The sequence below is a fragment of the Pygocentrus nattereri genome, chromosome 9 (assembly GCF_015220715.1).
Source record: "Pygocentrus nattereri isolate fPygNat1 chromosome 9, fPygNat1.pri, whole genome shotgun sequence".
NCBI classification, from domain to species: domain Eukaryota; kingdom Metazoa; phylum Chordata; class Actinopteri; order Characiformes; family Serrasalmidae; genus Pygocentrus; species Pygocentrus nattereri.
Window position 1 is genome coordinate 12,995,138 of NC_051219.1, and position 19,594 is coordinate 13,014,731.

Genomic DNA, 19,594 nt, shown 5'->3' on the forward strand with positions numbered 1-19,594 from the left:
CCCTTCAGTAAAAGGTTAGATTCATGACGGAACGTGTTGAAAGACAGGGTGACCTAGATATCCGTACAAAAGTGGCAAAGCTCTCTGCTTTGAAGGCCAATTTGGTCTAATAGGCGAACCTGTTTATTTAATTTGTTCTTAAGCAAGCAAACGGATAGGCCTGTGCTTCTGAACATCGAAATTAAAGCTCTGTTTGGACCATGGCCACCAATTTGTTCCATAAAAAATTGATTTGAAATCATCTGAATTATTCATGCACTTACAAGCAAGCGAAGCCGGGAAAATGTTCTGAAGTTCTAAACTGCATATGAAATGGCTTCTTCCTCGATACTTCGCTTGATTAGATGCTACAAAGCTAATTTCGAAGGCACTAACAGTAGGGTGTTAATTCATCTTACTGCCTAAGCACAATGGTGTTGTGATTACTGCTGGGTACTACTGTTTCTTTTGGCTCATTTTTTCAGCTCACTTTCTCTCTGGTGTTTTTGTTTTGTTTTTTTTTTACAGAATCTATCAGCACAATGCTGACAGAAAATAAAAAAAAGGATGATGACGAAGTCATAAATGCCAAAGAACAAAGAAAGCATTTTAATTGCATATAAAAAAAAAAACAGAATACTTGCTCACAACAAATACCAGTCCAGTGCTTTAATGCACACAAAAAAGAACTTTTATCAAGATCAAGAAACTTTAGTGAATGTAACACAGCCAAACGCTGCTGTGTTTGAGTGCGTCATGGTTTTTTAAATGTCTCCTGCCACTGTTCTGAGAAGGCTTTTAAATATTTACCACATAGTCAACCGAGCAAAAACGGTGGTAGTGTTTGCTAGTGTGGAAATGAGCTAACAATTCAAACACTTCACAGCTACGCCGCCCCTGCCTTCCGCACTGCTAACTGGGTTAAGTTCAGCCTGGGCTGCGTCTGCAGAGATTTAAGGTGGAAAAGAAATCACTCAAAAAGTCATATACCACATACAGTAAGAGTAAACATCTGAACTGAGCTAGGCTAAACTGAGGTTTCTTAGTGAGCTAGCTTCTGAAACTTCCGTGTTGTGTTCACAAAACAAACTGACTTCCCATTGCTCAATATGTAACAGCCTTAGAAACCATTAAATAGTTTTTAAATGCATTATAGTAAAATGACTTTCTTAATCCTCATGCTAACCATCAACTAATCCAGATGTTATCACACATGCAGGCCAGCATAGAATTTTCACACTATTATTAAAACATACAGCAATTAATTAACATATATTTTAATAGAAATGTGTAAGAATAGGGTTAATAGTTCCTTAAATCAACATTAGATGCTGTTTGATCTGTCAAGCTTATAAGAAAGCACCAACAGATCTTCACCAAATGTCTGCAAACATACAGAAGGGGGAGCTCTTGCTGGTTTTCACCTAAATAAAATACACAAAACAAGGTATATGGGCCATTCTGCTGAAACTGCAGTCCCACAGTAAAACAAATACTTAGAAAAACAACAAAGTATTCAGCACTCAGACATTTACAAGGAATTTGACCTATTTAATCCTAAACTGAAGCTGAAGTTTAAGATTTATCATGAGTAAAATTTTCATACAAAGAAAGAAAAAATGCTGGCCATTGTTTTCATGTCACTACTGACACTCAAAGAGTTTTAGTCTATAGGTGGAGTCTTAATTTAGCCATGCCTTTGCATTTTAGTGCAGAAAGTGAGACTGCATCCCTGTTCCTTCACAGCAGTTTGGGCAGGCAGGCCTGTGGTAATGTGACCGTGTGTGGTGGATGAGATGAGGCTCCAGCAAAAACTTCGGGGGGACACAAAGGTGAGGATCCAATGTATTAAGTTTACAAAACACATAAGGAAAAAAAACACAACGAAAAAAGGAAATACATCGAACAATCGCCAGGCTTCTCCCAGCCTCTAGATTACCCCCCTGGTCTATGAGCCCGCCTACTAGGCCCTGCCACCCTCAGCAGACAACTCGTCTACTCCAAGCTGTGGTTCCCTCTGGTCTATGCACTGCTACCTTAATACCTCCCCCCTCCATGGAACATACCATCCTAAGGGGTTATAAGACAAAAGAAGCATTAAAATCAGTACAGAATATGCATTAATTAACAAGGACACGACTACTTTAGATTTCTCTAAATACATGTCTTAGTCTACAATGTAATCCACTAGTTAGTTTTCTCTATTCTGTCTATGGCGGCTGCCGAAAGAGGACACCCCCCCAACAGTCCACCCTGTAGATGTAAAGTCAGAGACAGTAGCTCCTCTGTTGCTACACATCATCCTCTAGTCCTTCATCAGTGGTCAAAGGACGCTGCCCACAGGACGCTGTTGGCTGGATCTTGTTGGTTGGTGGACTACTCTCAGACCAGCAGCACTGCTGTGTCTGATCCACTTAGACCAGCACAACACACACTAACACACCACCACCACATCAGTGTCACTGCAGTGCTGAGAATGATCCACCACCCAAATGATACATACTCTGTGGTGGTCCTGTGGGGTCCACATTGAAGAACAGGGTAAAAGGGTCTGATAGAGAAACAGATGGACTACAGTCTGTAGCTATACATTGACAAACTGAGCCTACATGGTAAGTGGGCGTGATAAACTGTGTAGATACAAGGAGGTGCGCTTAATTTACTTAACTGACTAACTCCACTTAAGTAGCTGTTCAGTGTACATTGTCATTTTTTTCGACATATTATTTTTTCACACGGACACAGACTGGAGAATCTAGTTGGATTAACTTTACGTCCAGTACTAAATGTGCTGGAGTGGTAATTCATTTATATTTGACCATAATCCCAACTCTCTTCATCGCTTAAATCAGGTTGTTTTTGTTCCCTTGCCTTTAAGACAGGTGCATATAAAGGACTTCTGTCCTGACTGGCGGTCCTGTATTGTGCCTCATTTAAGAAGCAGTCAGAGCCAAAATACTACTTATAACTTCAATGTGAATGGGCAGGGCTAACTTGCCTTTAAGACTGCTAACTGAAAAATAAGCTAAGGGCTTAGTGACTTATGAAGGACACAATTGCAGTAGATATTGCCTCTCAATATTCAGTACTAAGCTCTCTAGGGTTTTAGCTTGGAGCCTGCTACATTAACCCCTGAGCTACCACCCGTGAGAATTTGAGGCCTTTGTTTTGTCCTCTAATCTCAGCTGCAGTGTTGTAGAGTAATGTTAACTTGAGCTCCCACATCACTTCAAAGAATCAAACCTGACAGGAAAGTGCAATCATTTGCTGTGAGAAAGAAATAATTAGCTGTTAAGCACTAGGCAAACAAGACCGGTTGGAACATCCATTCATTTAACTGACAAGTTAAGACAAGTGTGAAAACACTGCCAGATAAAATCATGATGAGTGACATCATGGCATTTTTGACAGACATAATCATCACGTTGTATTCTCGGTGCTTGTGAACTTAAGCGAGTAAAATTTTGCCTACTAGATGTTCCCACGTCCTACACTCAGGGGCACAGTTGCTTGCAGCTTACATTTTCTGTCAAATATGCCAATAGCTTAGAACATCATTTTGATTTAGAATTCACCGACGGGTAGGACCAGAAGCCATACCTAAATACGTGTCGATAATATGGGACAAAAAGCGTGTCATTTCATGGCATGGATCTATAATTAACACTGCTTGGTGTGCAACTTTCCTGCAGTGCAAACAGCTGCAGCCCCACAGCCTAGTTAAGGCTTAGTCTGGACGCCGCTGATCTAGATTCAGTTTTACATTTTAATTCTCTACTGAAAATTTCTCAGCATAATATTTATTCATGCCATCAGCAAGCATTATTGCAAACTCATATTTTGCACAACACTTTTATGAATTTCTCAAAGAATTCATGAGAGAGTTTTACCAAAACCCTGTAAGTCTGCAACATTTCTTCTTTCAGAGATGGGACTAGTTTTCTAGAGGGAAGAATTTGTGGTAATTAGTCACCAGTGTAAAGGTGAGGGTGGAGTTTTCACATGCTTTTCCCTGATCATGCAAGGACACCAGAAAATCTCAGAGAAAACGAAGACAACTAAAATTGTGTTTACTGTGCTGCTTCAGTACGACAGCGTTTTAGGGCCACTGAAAAAAACATTAGTAGACTAATAAAGCTGGAATATTTTGAGATAAAAAGTCATACAGCATGATATTTCGACAAAGTTGTGATATTTCAAGAAAAAGTCATATTTTTAGGAGAAATTTGTAATATTTTGAGAATAAAGTCATAATTTTTCGGGACGAAAGTCAGAATTACAACATTAAACCCACCAGGAAAAGTCACAATATTCTGGCCAAAGGGTTTGCAAAAGGTCATGTTAAAATGAGGGGCGTTGAGGAGTTGGTGGAATTATACTTTCATATCAATTTCATCCATAAGGACATACTCATTCTCCCTGTCCCTCCAGGCACATCAGCACCCGACTATTATTAGTTTAAGAAATGGCTGTTTATTTAGAATAAATAACCAGACAGACTCGGAGGAAACTGTTTTGTTGAAGGAGACCTTGCAGGCAGTGGTGTTGGTTAGTGGGGTTGGTTAGTGTAGTGGGTAACACCTCTGCCTTCTACGCTGTAGACTTGGGTTCAATCCCCACCTGGGTAAGCACCCTACACTATACCAATAAGAGTCCTTGGGCAAGACTCCTAACACCGCCTTCGCCTCCCTGTGTAAAATGATGAGATTGTAAGTCGCTCTGGGTAAGAGCGTCTGCCAAATGCCATAAATGTAAATGTGTTGATGACCATTCAAAGAGGGCATGTAGTTTCACAGGAGACGATGAAAATGATCATTTAAAAAGATCCCGAAGGAGTGAGTGGAACTCTGGTGCACTCGCATCTTCATCATCGCCAGTATGGCAACTGAGACTACAACGTGTTATGGCAGCCCCAAACAAGAAGCTTACTTTATTCTCGAAATATTGCAAGTTTATTCTTATAACTTTACGGCTTTATTCTTAAAATATTATGATTTGTTCTCAAAACATTACAACTTTATTTTTGAAATATCATGCTGTGCAACTTTTTATCTCAAAATATTACGACTATTATATACTACTATTTTTTTTTTTTTTAACAGTGGCCCTAAAACGCCATTGTTCACCTGTAATCTAAAGCACGGTTAGACTGGAGTGTGAATCTTTGAGCTGACAGTGTACAGATTCAATGCTTTTTTGGTTTCTGAGTCAAATCAAAACTGATTTTCATAAATTAAGAGTGATTTATTCACAAAGTGATTTATTCACGCACTTATTCACAAAGTGGTGAACCTCGCCCCGTCCTTGCTTGTGAACGACTGAGCCTTTCAGGGATGCTCCCTTTATACCCAATCATGACACTCACCTGTTTCCAATTAACCTGTTCACCTGTGGAATGTTCCAAACAGGTGTTTTTTGAGCATTCCTCAACTTTTCCAGTCTTTTGTTGCCCCTGTCCCAACTTCTTTGGAACGTGTTGCAGGCATCAAATTCAAAATGAGTGAATATTTGCAAAAAACAATAAAGTTTATCTGTTTGAACATTAAATATCTTGTCTTTGTAGTGTATTCAATTGAATATAGGTTGTAAAGGATTTGCAAATCATCATATTCTGTTTTTATTTATGTTTTACACAACGTCCCAACTTCATTGGAAATGGGGTTGTACTTTTAAGAATGACTTTATTGGTGAAATTCGATTAATGAAGCTATTTCCAATCTCTCACTGTAATGATACTGGTGCATTTGTAGAGAGCAAGCTGTTCACCTGTTCAGTATAACCAGCAAGCTGTGTGTTTTAAGAGAGTCAATCGAAAAGCTAAATAACTGAGTGATCTGCGGGTAAGCCAAGGCATGAGCATATGGGTTAAAGCAAAAAAGTCTCTATCTTTAAGCTAATTTACTACCTTCCATGTAATTACTAGCTCACTACTTTACAATGTATTTCCACATGGAGCATTGGCTTGTAAAAGTCGAATAAAATTGAATTTAAACCCAAAAAAGAAAATAGTTTTGGTTATGGTTTTTACGATCGGCAGTGCCTTGTAAATCTTTCTCTTTGCATTTCCCCTGTTATTTGCGTCTGTGGTTGGTTTGCGATGCTGCCTGAGCCACTCAGGCAGTCAGTGAAGAATGTCACATGTATTTGTTTTAGTAGCACAGATATTTGTTTAAATAAGCTTGTTTTGTTATTAAATCACAACTTGTTAGACTGGGAAGAGTTTTAAATCTATTTTTAACTGATGCAAACAATTCAAAATCTTTATTTTCTTTCATGATCGATGCAATTGCATCCAAGCAATGCAGTAAGAAAACGAATGAACTGTTACTGCACTACTCCAGACGGACATCCTAGACCTGAACTGTGAGCTTCAAGTCAATGGGCCTCATTAACCAACTGTTCTTAAGAAGAAATTTCTTTATAAAACCCACTTGTGCAGTTTTCATGAAGATTCTGACATTCACCAGTGTTTTCTTATTTGGGATTTGTTCTTAGCTTAGAACAGAATCTACACACACTCAGGAGAACGAAACAATCCTGCCGTTCAAGAACACACTGTGAATCTGCTGTGGACGTTTCTCTGGACCTTTGTCAAGTTGTTCGTTAAGATCACATATTATTGGTGAATAAGGCCCACTGGGTTACATGTTCTTGTCTAAGTTAAGCGAAATGCATCGAAATTATTGTCAGTGGTCATCGACAGTATGATGCAGATGCGGCAGATAGAGACTGGGCTGGAAAACGTAGGAGCATTCTTTTAATGATAGTGACTCAGGGCAGGAGATGGGATCAGCAGTATTAGTGTGAGATGCTCTGACCTCTTTTCTGCCCACAGCTGTGAATGTGGGAGCACTCTGCGATGGAAACGCAGATGCAGTGTTGGTAATAAGAGGACGCTTTGGAGAGCAAAGGAAGTGGAATCGATTCCAGTCTAGACAGCCCTCAACCCCAGTGTGGATATCACCTCTTTAGTCCAACAGCCCTCAGCCTCAGACCTCTGACTGTTTGGACCAGAGGCGAACAATTTAGGCAGAGCAATTTTCATATGATAAGTACCCATCATCACACGAAGTAGCCATCACTACATGCTAACCGATTCATGCATGAAACAGCATGATAGGAAACTGTACATGAATCTTATCATTATTTACACTGACAAATACAGGTCTGGACAGTGGGCTGGAAGTGCCATTGTTCTAAGAACACCAGCAGCTTCTTTATTTGATTCAAAAATGTTCTCCTATGTTATCTTTGTCCTTTTCCCAGTAAAGGCTTCTTACCGGCTACACATTGTTTCAGACTCATAGTGCTGAAGAAAAATGGACAGAAAGCCCTGTGGATCTTTTCAGATCGGAAGCCAAAGTGGAGCTTGGAAAAACTTGGTCTTAATAGCCGTTTTGATTTGAAATGAAATAAATGATGGGTAATATCCATCTTTTGAACAGTACTATTTACCTTTAATAGTTTTCCGCCACATCTGTAGCGCACGGTCAATTACCACAGACAATCATTCTGAAGAATTTCCATCTACTGAGTGAAAGAACAGAGAACTCACTTTGTCATATGTAAATGCGTACGTACTCCACCACCTGTCCACTGGCTTTCACTGTTAGTGTACTCTGAGTCAATTCTGTTCTTTAAATAAGTTCAGGGAAATGATATGTGGTGACTGACTGAACGCTACAAGAGCAGCAAATAGCATTGGTTTGAATTTTACATAATAGCATGTCGTTTAACATCACACAGTTAACAATCTAACAGCATTTTAAAACTGAAACAAGTGGAAAATGTACAATGTACTGTTTTAAACACAAACGTATATTTTTCTGCACTTTGAAAACAATATAATTTGTGTATTTCGCTTCTTTTAAAACATTTACTGCTCTAATATACCCTGACAGATGGGTTCCAACATCAACACAGTTCTTCTGATTTGTCTGCCTGCATTCTCTGCATGTCTGATTATTCCTATCATGTATTATTGTTCTCCCTCACCTGCATTAATCCATCTTACCCTATCCCATTGTCTCTCTGATGCACGGGTGGCAATCGCAATGCTGGATGCCTCTGTTGTAGGTCATCCATTAATCTTTGCATTTACAATTATATCTCTGCCACAGTACGTCCCCTGAAGTGAGCTGACGAGCCCCGTTCAATGCTACACCACTCAATTAGCCCTGGCAGGTAGAGTAAGACAAGAGCGAGAGTGCTCTTGGTGACTCAGTGCTGCTTTTTAATGCTCAGGCAGGGGGGCGGGAGGAGGGGGAAGGGGTACAGAGAGAAATGTGCAAATCCACATCAGCACTTACACTGTACAGACAGGTTACAACGCTACTGATAATCATTTTCATACAGTACATCATACAGACTCTTAATATTAGTCCACAGAGCACAGCAGTAGAAAATGAAACCCTGATGTGGTAGTGTGGACTAGGATTGCCTCAAAAGCTTATCTGCGTTAACCACAAGGCTTGATTTTCTATTCAAATCAAATAATCACCCTATATTAGGGGTGATATAGCAAAAATATAGTATCACGATTCTTCGGATATCACTGGAATATAATGGCTATAAAATATCGCAAGACCTCCATGCAGCTTGTAGCCATCTTCGTGATTCATCAGAGTGGCTATTTGCCAAATATCCCTAAATATAACTATGCTTGATTCTGACAGCCATGTTACGAAACGGCGTACATCATCTGTAGCCTTATGCAATTAAATAGCACCAGAAACTAAACCCACATTTCCTATAGGCTCAATCACAGAGCTCTAAATCCAGATTTGGTGAGTGAGGAAGAGTTGTCCTCCTCATAAATCTTGATTCTCTCCAAGTTTTCGCACTTGATGAAATCAACTGCACTGGCCTAATGCGCCCCACGGTACATGCTTACGAGATGCTGAGTCACCACCAAGCTTTCAGACTCCAAGGCTACAAATATGATGCTTGAACATCTCCGGTCATTGATAAAAAGACCAAAATCCTTCCAAAAATACAGCTATGTGTGAGTCATCACCTTCATTAGTTTAATGGCCCTATATAAAAGTTTCAGCCAAGCGTGTAAGGCTCCTTCTACAGCTTTTGCAAAGACACACTTAAAGGAGTCGACAAAGTGGGGGAGGTAAGTTGGTTCAAGATGGGGTAGCTGCATTGGAAAGCATCTGTCAGTAAAGTGTCCTGGATTTTAGTATTTGGAGTGAAGTGTACATTTGTGGCTCGATTTAGTATAAAGTTCTGAAATGTTCTGATCTCTATAAACCGATGAGCCAAGATCATATGGCCACTCACAGATGAAGTATACCGGGTGATTATCTCTTGACAATGAGGCAGATCTGGGATTGAGGCGGCAAGCAGACAGTTAGTTCTCTGTTGGGAGGAGAAAAGGACAGGCTTGAAGACCTGAGTGACTTTGACCAGGACTAAATTGTTATGGCCAAATGACTGGGGTGGAGCATCTCTGAAACAGCAAGGCTTGAGGGATGCTTCAGGTCAACAGTGGTGATTACCTAGCAGCAGTGATCCAAGGAAGGATAAACCATGTACAAGTGACAGGGTGTTGGGCACCCAAGGCTCATTAATGTGCAAGGGCAATGCAGTGCACCCTGCTGTGTATGCTGAAAATGTGTCCACAGACAAAAGCACTTACATATGAGCATTGGAATTGAAATTTGAAGCAATGGAAGAAAGTCATCTGGTTCATCAAGTCCAGTTTCTTTTTACACCATGTGGGCGGCAGGGTACATGGCATTTACCTGTTGAAGTGGTGGCATTAGGACACATTATGGGAAGAAGAGAAGCTGCTGATGATGCTCTATGCGAAACTATGGGTCCGGGCATTCATGTGGACATTGATTTGACCAATCAGTTACTTGTTACTATGCAGTATAGAATATTACCATACACTGACAATATCTATCTACAACATCTATACTCAGATAAATTTATTGTGATGCAATTCATTAAAAAATAATGACAACACATCATCCTTTTGCTCACCCTTAATCAGAAGCACTACTGATGCTGATGTTCTATTACCTACTGAATAGACCTAGATGAACTCAGACTGCAGGCTCAATAGGAACATCAGCTGCTACCATTTGACGACAGCAGGAACGTTCAATGTTTGTTGATGACTTTTGGTGCCAAAAATGCTGCTCCAATCTCAGCAACATCATTCAGATGCCATGAATATAGATGTAGCAATAGGTGCTTTTCTGTGATTCGGGTGGGTGAATAAGGCCCCCGGTGGTGTTGGTTTGGAATGGAAAGCCCTGTTGTGCGCAGCTGTTTGCGCTGTTGGCTGTGGATCAGTCAGTGTGTGAATTATAAAGCTCAGTAATTACAGGCTCGGATGCACCCAGGCTCTTTTTACCCAGACAGCAAGCTCCCCAACCTCTTTCTATAGGGTTCACACGCACAATGCACGCACATTCACACATCAGTACACACATGCAAACAGTAACATTCTGTTAGCACACATTTACTGCTGCTAAATGTGCGCAGTGCAGCTATCACTATTATTACTATTACTAATATTAGTCATCCAGGAATCTACTGATTATTCTGAAGATTAACTGAGGAAGCAGTTTTTAAGAAGGGCCAAGTAATAAAAACAGCCTTAATTCAACAACAAGAAGCCGTGTATGGGCTTTGAAAATATTCTAAAATACTTTTCTGGAAAAAATACAAAGTAGGTAGCCTTTTAAAAATACCCAGAATTGACCATCAGGCTGTTACTGTAAGAGAGAGCAGTAAAATATGTACATTAGCATCATGCAAACAACTAACTAACCACTGCCAATTTGCTGAGAAAGAAAACTGACAGTTCTTTAAGGGAAATTCTAAGGATTCTTCTAAATTTCTGTGAATTTTTATCACTCAGACTGGTTTGATGTGAAACAGTGCACTACAGAGAAACTTACAAACTGGGATTTCTCTACAGTGGTTGCAACAGGAACCAGAGGTCACAGTTAGAGGTATGTGGCCTGAAAAGTATTAAAGTTTAAAGTTTAAAAGGAAAATATTAATGTAAAGAGATTTAGTTAAAAGTGCTACAAACTCATTTTCCCATGAACAAAACAAACAAAACCTGTGTAAACAATTCTGACTTCGTTTACGTCTTCACGTAAAAACTTCATCTTTCCACTTATAACTGCCACTGTTTCACTGTTCATTCTTTAGTTTCAGCTCACAGCCTCCAAGGTGACCTTTGACTCAAGCTAATAGCACCATTCTGCTACTCGGGGACGAGTCCCCATTCACTCTGAATAGCTCTTAAAGGAAAAACACAGTACGTCACTTTAATGGACCAAAAAAAAGAGGACACACCTATTAAATATAGACTGTACGTCTTGTCAGAGAACACTTTCTGAGCTGTCTACGCCTTTATTAATTTAGCCTGTCTACAAGGTTTCTGAGATCCGGTGAGCTCAGCCATAAAATACAACACATCCTACAAGCCCATTTCAGGCCAATACATCAAAGTCTTATTTTATATGAAGCTCTGACAGCTGTGTCTGGAAAACAGACATAAGGACCGATCGTTTCTAATAAGAGACATAGTCAGATGCAATGGAGGGAGTAAATAAAAGCATGGCAAAATACCCATCCGAAACATCTGTCGATTACCACATTCATTTCGACTCGTTTCCATGTACTTTGACTAGAAAAAGAAAACCCACTCACACAAAACCCACCTTTTTAACTTTGTTCTCATATTTGAAAGTAAAACATAAGAATGGTTATGTTCTCGTGTGTCTGTTGCATCCTAAGGCTGGCTTCACACAGTGAAACTCTGCAACTTTAGCTCCTTGAAACCTAAAGAAAACTAAATTACACATGACTTGCGCAATGATGAGCATCCTGCAACTCACCTGAAACTTGTGAAACAAGTTTTATGAAATAGCCAACAAAAATGCAAGAAGTGCATAAAGTGATCCTGCTAAATGACAAACTTTGAAGCCACTGCTTTCACCAGAATAATAATAATAAAACAAAACAGATGGCTTTACACCGTGCTCAGATTCCACAGAAGGAAAACTATTAAACAAGTGGAAACAGATGAACTTGTTGGGCATCTAGAACAGGATGACTGATACATCAAGTGAACTATAATGGCTACCTAAGCGTGAGCTTTGAAGACCTAACACACACAGAACAGATAAAAAACCTCAAATATACAGGAAAGAACCCTAAACAGGGACAAATATGTAGAGACAGAAAAAATAACGACAATGACAGACGGAAATAATGACAATGAATGCTGCAAATATATTCATTATATCATATAGCAAAAAGGATACAGTGCATCAAAAACTTGTCTCACTAGTGCAACAACTGTGTTGCACGCAACTTTGTTTTTGTTCTTTAGAACTTTCAACTTGCATGAAAATTATGCTGCACTCAAGTCTTAACCTGCTAACTGACCCAGACCTGTACTGTTAAGAGTTGTTTTAATTTTGCATTACGTGGTTACATATTTCAAATGTTTATTCATTAAATTCAGCAACTGCCTATTAGATTCTACTATAAGCCAGTTTGGAGTCAACAGGTCTTCTGTTCTTACCTAAAGCCCACACCAGACACGGTAATCATTCACTATATGTTCTTATATTAATGTAGCCTTTCACCACAGATGTGTGTAACACAGCACCGCACTGGTAATGAGCATGAATTACAAAAATGCACAAAGACTAATAAACAGTTTTAACTCTTTCACAAGCTGTTAGAATTTCCCTTATGCTGGGAAATATTAACCCACATGTGAACCCTCGTCCATCTATGCCTCTTCTTCCTCCTAACCAACAGATAAAGAGCAATGATTCTCTAGATTTTGAAGCACTGCAGAAACAGCAAAATGACCATACAGCTATACATCAAACAGTTAAGAAGCCGGCAACAGTCACGGCAACACGTCAGCTTTTTATTGATGACCATCTTTTTATAGTTATGCTCAAATGTCTTCTACGTAGAGTATTTAGGAAACAAACGGACAGTAAAGATTTATAGTGCGTGAAAATGCAATGCAAACAGAAACCGCTCTCGCCTCTGAATGTGTGTGTTGCTTCTGGTGTGTATTAGGGGTGTAACGATTATTCGACTTAGTCAAATCAGTGAAATCAACGAACAAATTAGCAACCAATTTAACAGTCGATTCATTGGTGATGCCATTACGTGTGTTTCTCACGCTCACTGGGAACGTTTTGACGTTACCTCTCACTGGAGCCTTAACAACAGTGCGATGGCAGCCTCAAGAACGAAATGCTCAAAAGTGTGGGAGAATTTCACGCTAAACTCAGAAAAAAACGTGGTCAGTAGTGCTATTTGTAAAGCCGACCTCCTCCATGCTGGAACATCTGAGAGGAGACGTCGACTCACTGGATGAAGAAGATTAATCTCGGTAAGATAAGTTGCACCACAAACCGCATTATAGCTCACTGACTAGTGTGTAGAAATATCGCATATACGATTAGAAGTGCACTCATTAGTGTAGTGTGTGAAATACAGGAGTGTGTGGTTTGGGACGTGGCGATAGCTGTGCTATCGAGCTAGTTAGCTAATGCTAATGTCATGTTATAAACTCAGCTGTAAAACTTCTATTTCGAAATGCAGGTTCTCTTGAATCATTAATGGAGATGCTGAATTTCCTCCGTTTTAATAAAGACCTGTGATTGTAAAATTCAGTTGCAGCAAAGTGGAGACAGACAGCAGAATGCACACAGCACAGACTGCATGGTTTATATTTACATTTTAAATTTAGACAGATTTTTCTATTTACTTGGTCAGGAAAGGACTTGGTCTAAACTTCTGACAGGAAAAATATACTGGAGTTTTGTTTATCCTTTGAAGAAGCAGCAAAGTTCATTAAAACGGCGAATTCTTGAATGTTATTCATTTATATTGTCTTTATTGTTAGTTAGCAAATGCATAAAACAACCTCAAGCTAAATTTAAGAGCTAATAGCTATATAAAAGTTATTTGAAAATGCAGTGATGCATAATCCGAATAATTGACTATTCATTTGAGTAATCTATAGATTATTCAACTACCAAATTAGTCGTTTGTTGCAGCCCTAGTGTGTATCATCTGATTGTGCATGCTGCACTGCTTCTGGTGAGATATCAGCTTAAGTTTAGGAAAACCTGATTGTAAAACCTGTCTGAGCAGTTTGCGAAGCTGTTTCTGTAGTAACAATCAATAAAAAACAGATCAATGGCAAATTTTAGAGCATCAAACACATAACCGCTTCCATCGTGTCACATACAGACCTTTAAAAACCAATAAAAAACATTGATTCATCTTGTATTTCTGTAGCAGAGTGGTCCATAGGCTACCTGCTTTGGAAATCATAACAAATTCGGAGTGAACGATGCACCATGAATCTCCTGCACGTACCAGCTCACTCAAAACCTGAGCTTTTGTCAGTCATATAAACCTACAAAAATAAAATTTGTATTAATGATTTAAAAATATCTTTAAAATGTAAACGTGCTTCCAGCCATAACATTATAGCTTTGTAAACCTAGCATGCTTGCTTTTCCTATGAATGGCCTATAATAAGCCCACAAGCATGAGTGCAAACATGAACAGCACAAGCAGGTGACATAATCAGCTTTGTTGACGAAAACAGGACAAAAAAAACACATGACCTGCTGATGCCCACAGTAAAAATGCAATGATACGGCCAGATGGTCCAAATACAGTATACAGCCAACAGGTCCCTCCAGCATTGTGCTGAGGGCTGGGGTACAGTCCAATGTTAACAGAATGGAGTTGGAGCAGATTCCACCAAGGCCATCTGCTCCGCCCGGCAGCTAAGAGCCGTGGGGCGCTGGGACTGAGCGCACTGCCCGTGGCTACAGTGCGGTTATTCATAGACTTACACGCCCTGTGTTAGCACTCTGAAGGTAGACCTTGCTTTTAAAGGTGATTTTGAACCTAGCGCTTTTTATACTGACGCTAATGTAGACAAACCAGTCAAATGCCTCAGACTAAAGGGAATAGTTCGATAAATCTAACTACTGCTATTTCCACTTACTCCAAATACAGTCAATCAACAAACATGCCTTTGCTGATTGATTGCATTTTTAAAATAATTTTTGCCAAACTATTTCTTTCATGTGTTAACACTACTTATTTCGCTCTATGATATAACCCCAGAGAATCAGTGGTGACCTGAGATCTGTATTTTCCCAGCTGGATCCCTGTCCAGTCTTTCAGATTCTGTGCTAAAGCACTACATAGATGCCCAAAATGTCATTTTAAGAACACAGGCTGCACCGTCACAAGGACAGAGCCACCAACAGGCTCAGATACTAAAAAAAGAAATCAAAATAATACAGCATTCCTGTTTCTGGCATTCTGCCACTATGATAAGCTCTCATGTCAACATGATGCCATGAGGCTTGGTGAGAGGATGTCACATTTCATGAGCACAACAAATCTAGAATAGAATTCAGACAACAGCACGGTGGCTTAGGACCAGAGAAGATGCTCATCTGTCCATACAGGCATGGGCCAACCTACATTTTTAACATCAGACAAACGGCTCGTATCACTGCATAAGAATCCACATCTATCACGTGTGAACTATTCTAATACATGTATATTACCCATTTGCTGCATGACAACAGAGATGCTTAACTTGACTTTTTGGTCTACTGAATCTACTTATATTAAAATCAACACTATTAAAAGAAAGTTTTACTGCCTTCTTCTTTATGATTGGTTTAACTATGCGTTGATTTGAATTCCACCCATCACAACACTCCTTCCAAGTGACTATAACTATAACAAGTGACGTAACTATAACAGAATTCCAGGAGCAGATTAAACACATTATTTCATCTTAATAGTAGCCAAAATCTATGGTAAATGACGGCTATTAAACAAAAAATGTATTTATTTGGATGAAATGTGATGCAACAGCTGATTTCTTCAAATTCAACCCAAGCTTATACAGGAACCGTGCGCAATACTTGGTGGTGGTAGTGGCGGGCGCTGATGCCTGGCCCCATTTTCCAAAAGCAAATGTCGCAGTCCACACACACAGGTGTGCATCCATCCTGCTTTCCCGCAAGTAACAGATATAGGTCAGCTTATCGGTCGCTACTCTCCATCAAGGCTCAAACTTGGTTAAATCAGCCGTATTATCCCTAAATGACCCACATTCACAGTTGAGTGAATGTAGGCCATCAATTTCACCAGTAAACAGCGGCAGTGTTAAACTGCCGTAACAAACTAGTTCCTTCATAGCTTTGATTAATGCTGCAGCTACACTTGAAAATTCTACTGTGTGTGGCACTGTGAAAAAGACATGACCAAGATGAGACCAGGAGATCAGCACCTTTAGCAAGTGAAGACGACATACACACCTAATTCAGTCTCTTGACTAACTGGTTACCCTGCTGCCTGCCTTCTATGTGTTAATTTGTAGCTGGTTGGGAATATAAACAGTAGCATCATCCATTTTACACCTTCACAGCTGCTATAAAAAGGACCACACCTTCAGAGGTCAGCACAGCCAGAACAGCTGCGCTATTGGACGATGCTGCAATTTCGTGTGACAAAATTTCCTAAAGTTGAACTCCACAAACAGTTGCTTCAAAGAAAACTGCAACCGAAACCATTCGTTGTGGCAAACTCCACAGAAATGTATGTCATTTTGCTGGCAAATTTTTGTTGGCAAAAAACACTTTCGCTGTCTCAGAGCCCAACCGGGACTCAAAGAGGCTCCTTACACCAGTGATGGTCAGAGACAGAGCTTGGCCACATTTAACACAAGTTCAAATGGAAAGCATTTCCTATATCTGCATATAAATAGGTAAGCAGAAATGTGAGTGCAGAGTGCCGACGAGCAGGTAAGAAGATAAAGAAGAAAATGTAAGATGGAGGATACACAAGGCTGGAGTTCTGAAACTGAAGCTATTCGTATCACAACGGGGGAAAAAGGCAGAAGTAATAGAAGTCTAAAGAAATAGAAGTCTAACAGAAACAACATGTGCTGTAGCGCTTTTAAGCGGAAAAGTAAAGTCTGATCTTGTTGGAACTGGGGTGCATATTAGTGAAGCGTGTAAACGGAACCTGGCCAAAGTACATCCAGAAACTATCCGGACACGAAACACGTTAAAGCCATGGGTAAGCAGCTGCACTAGTCATGCTAGTAAAGGGCCCACGCAAGATGTTTGAAACTAATATTATAGTCACGATTGAGACAAACAGCCAAAGAGTTTGTCATGTCTTACCTTGTGCCTGCACTTGAGCACGACGCCATATGCTCCTGCATTAGAGAGAGAGAGAGAGAGAGAGAGAGAGAGAGATGAGAAAAACTGCAACTGTCAGTTCATAGTGACAGTTATCACTGTATTATATCAGTTGCTTATTAAATCACCCACATAACCGTCATCAGAGGTGAGTTTCTCCTTCACGTCTGTCAAGTACACACATAAAGTTTGTATTTTTGTCTTTATGGGGTCTTTCCACGTCCTTGACTGTCCCTAAATGCTGCCATCAACTGCAGCTAACCAATGCTGAGCTTAACTTCATAATCCAAAAGATCAGCTCTGACCTCTTTCAGTTTTAATTCTAATAAAACCTGAAATGTGCGTGTTTTTTCTCACAGGGAGCATGGAGAAATGTCCCAACAGTGCTTTCAATAATTCTGGGTGCATTCATGTCAAAGGGAAATAAAGTGAAATAGATTGTTAGATGTTTCCAGTGTATCAAAATATATAAATCTGACAATGACAAGTAAACATTAGTGAAATGTGTTAACAAATTGTTCTGGTTTGACTCTCTAGGATTCCAGGTTGAAGCCCAGCTGTTTGTGTGTTTTATGTTGCTATGATAGAATCAGCAGTCATAGTCCTCTCATTCAAGTGCAGCTTTTCAATGGCTTTAAAGAGGTGTCAAAACTATTAACTGTATATATACAACATATACAAGAGTTTCCAAACCTGGAGTTGATTAAAATATATAGAGAAATAGAGAAAACAGGACTCCAAATAATCACCTGTAAGTCCTGGTAGACCACCAAAAACGTTCCCCATCAGATAAACATTACATGAAAAAAAATCCACAAGTATTTCTGTCCATCCTTCCTCTGTGAGAAGACAGCTCAGCACTATGAGTCTGAAAAGATGTGTAGCTCTTAAGAAGCCCTTACTAAAAAAAAGGAAATGAACAAAAAGAAGGACATTTGCTAATCAATCAATCAATCAATCAAAAAAACAATCAACCTTTATTTAGTCTCAGAGAACATTGAGGGTGCCCCTCAATTACAATGTTGCCGAGTTAATACAGAGTAAGGGACTGATAATGTGTGAGAACATATCAAATGATAAAAGTAAATTTAATAAATGAAGACTCAGACCAGGTAAATATAAAAAGTGAAACATTAATAATAATAATAATAATACATAAAAATGTAATAAAAATAATAAAACAGAGATTAAAACATACATAAGATGGAAAGGTTAATAAAATCAAGTCAAAATAAAACAAGGAAGAAAAAAATACTAATAAACAAATTTATTAAAACAACAAATATTAATAAAACAATTATAATTAAAATAAGAATATGAATAATAATAGATAAAACAACAAGTAAATAATAAAATAATCAGGTAAAAAGTGAGGTAAAACAGTTGCAGGCAGAGTGGAGGTGGTTAGAGAGCAGAGGTTTAAAATGACCAAGTGACATCAGCAAGCTGAGCTTTAGTGGGTCCTGTATAAAGGCAGACTGAGCAACTGAATATTATATTTAGTTCTTCATTTTCTGTAAAACATATGGTTTCTGCCTTTTTTTCAGACACTGAAAAAATGAAGTATGGTCTGTCGTTGGCTGTTGGTGATTACAACTGTTCACCCTATGGATATCATGAGAAAATACATTGCCCGCTGATAAATAAACAGAACAAATGGTAAAATATTTCCAGCATGTTTTTACTTTGTATGGGCATTTGGTTCCCACAAATAGCTAAATACATGACCAAACATACACACAGTCCTCACAATGAATGAATTGTGAGGAGATGTGTTGTCTCGGTTGAACAAATCGATTGATTGTTCACTGAGTGAGAACGCTGAGTTCATTTGCTCTGTGTCACCTCTGGCAAGCAAATGTGCCATTCAGGTAAACAAAGTGAAACAGTTCTCTGGGGAACCTGCTTAAGGACACTGTCTCAGCATTCATTACAGCACTGTGTGAATCAAAACAAAAGGTGAGTCAAATGAGTGGGTGCTGGTTTTAACTGAACGTCCCTGATTCAGGTGTCATAAACATTGTACATATGACCTTCACATATCCATATGGAATTCAGCAGTACTGTGTGTGTGTGTGTAACAGTCTGTCTAAGAGTGTGTGTATCTGTGTGTAAGTGGGGCACAGTAGGCACTGGTGAGTTTGGCAGGAGAGATGCTATCAGTGTTATCTGTGGCACAAATCGAAACTCCCTGAGGAGCTGAGAGCACTGCAAGCTCCTCAGGAGGACACTGAGTAAAGATCAGTGCTGGCACACACACAAAGCAAGAGATAACCTGCAAATTGAATTCATCAAAGGCAGATCAAACTCAACATGCAGGGCAAAACCAGGGGACTGGACAAAGAATGAGTACC

At 39.4% G+C, this 19,594-nt stretch overlaps 1 protein-coding gene across 3 annotated transcripts in view; it reads right to left on the minus strand.

Annotated features, from left to right (window-relative positions):
- The window catches only part of LOC108435570 (cyclin-dependent kinase-like 5), a 130,145-nt gene that overhangs the window by 81,266 nt on the left and 29,285 nt on the right, over window positions 1-19,594 (minus strand). For all 3 annotated transcript variants that reach the window (XM_017711503.2, XM_037541296.1, XM_017711504.2), the window contains exon 3: window positions 17,223-17,257. In XM_017711503.2, the coding sequence (XP_017566992.1) occupies window positions 17,223-17,257 (35 nt within the window). The remainder of the gene's footprint in view (window positions 1-17,222; window positions 17,258-19,594) is intronic.